Source organism: Priapulus caudatus, unplaced genomic scaffold (genome assembly GCF_000485595.1).
Source record: "Priapulus caudatus unplaced genomic scaffold, Priapulus_caudatus-5.0.1 Scaffold1307, whole genome shotgun sequence".
Taxonomy (NCBI): domain Eukaryota; kingdom Metazoa; phylum Priapulida; class Priapulimorpha; order Priapulimorphida; family Priapulidae; genus Priapulus; species Priapulus caudatus.
The window spans coordinates 81,118-82,406 of record NW_014578368.1 but is presented as its reverse complement, the minus strand read 5'-3'; the positions used below and the strand labels follow the sequence as shown (position 1 = coordinate 82,406).

At 48.7% G+C, this 1,289-nt stretch overlaps 1 protein-coding gene across 1 annotated transcript in view; it reads right to left on the bottom strand.

Moving 5' to 3' along the window:
- Nucleotides 1-400: 400 nt before the first annotated feature.
- LOC106816185 (chondroadherin-like protein) overlaps nucleotides 401-1,289 on the bottom strand; it is a gene marked incomplete at its 3' end in the record, with an annotated part of 2,149 nt that continues 1,260 nt past the window's right edge. Inside the window, exons 2-3 of the mRNA XM_014820746.1 lie at nucleotides 978-1,121; nucleotides 401-544 (exon numbers count right to left, since the gene is read on the bottom strand). Of these exons, the coding sequence (XP_014676232.1) occupies nucleotides 401-544; nucleotides 978-1,121 (288 nt within the window). The remainder of the gene's footprint in view (nucleotides 545-977; nucleotides 1,122-1,289) is intronic.

Below are 1,289 nucleotides of genomic sequence, written 5' to 3'. Positions count from 1 at the left end.
TATAAAAAAACAACAATAATTTCAAACTCAGGAATACAATTTTATTGTTGGAACTTCAAAATTAAATTCTATCAAAATATTACATGTTTCGTGCAGTAATTGTGTAATCAGAAGTCTCGTAAACAGCAAGTATTGCATACTCGCATATCTCTAAACATTCGCATCTACTAATTAGTTCTACTAAATCTACTAAATCTACTAAATGGTTCCACACGCTCGACTGCAAGAAGTATCGGTTGGTAGCCGCAAGTGATTAAGTGATTGTTGTTAGTGTAACAGGACTTCGGCTCATTCTTAAACGTGCGTAAGCTGTGGCCAGTAAGAGGGGCAACTCCGTAGTCGTAAATCCGTTGGTAGCCGACAATATCATGAGATGTGTCGCCTTAGTGTACGATCTGACGTCTTCCCGCCGGACAGTGAAGGTCGGAAGGGTCAATGTTTTCAAGCCACTCTCCTGCCACGTCTGCCGGCGCGTGGCAAAGTCCGTGGACGTCGAACGGCTTACTCAGTAGCCAGCCGAGGCAGCTGCAGTCCAGCGGGTTGTCTAGAATGCAAGAGACCGCCAAAGACATGAGTAAAAATGGGCCTATACTAATAGTTATCATAGCTTTCCTGAGACCCGTGGCAAGTAGAAGCACGTTGTTGCACGTGCGGCGTCCGGAATGCTCTCGCTATGAACTCCCTGACAAACGCTGGTAGTCTGCGCGGGGGGAAGGTGAGATGCTGCGGACCCTTTGTATGTNACTAAATCTACTAAATCTACTAAATCTACTAAATGGTTCCATACGCTCGACTGCAAGAAGTATCGGTTGGTAGCCGCAAGTGATTAAGTGATTGTTGTTAGTGTAACAGGACTTCGGCTCATTCTTAAACGTGCGTATATAAGCTGTGGCCAGTAAGAGGGGCAACTCCGTAGTCGTAAATCCGTTGGTAGCCGACAATATCATGAGATGCGTCGCCTTAGTGTACGATCTGGCGTCTTCCCGCCGGGCAGTGAAGGTCGGAAGGGTCAAGGGTTCCAAGCGACTCTCCTGCCACGTCTGCCGGCGCGTGGCAAAGTCCGTGGACGTCGAACGGCTTACTCAGTAACCAGCCGAGGCAGCTGCAGTCCAGCGGGGTTTCTAGAATGCGAGAGACCGCGAAACACATGCGTAAAGATGGGCATATAATAATAGTTTTCGTAGCTTTCCTGAGACCCGCGGCAAGTAGAAGCACGTTGTTGCACGTGCGGCGTCCGGAATGCTGTCGCTATGAACTCCCCGACAAACGCTGGTAGTCTGCGCGCGGGG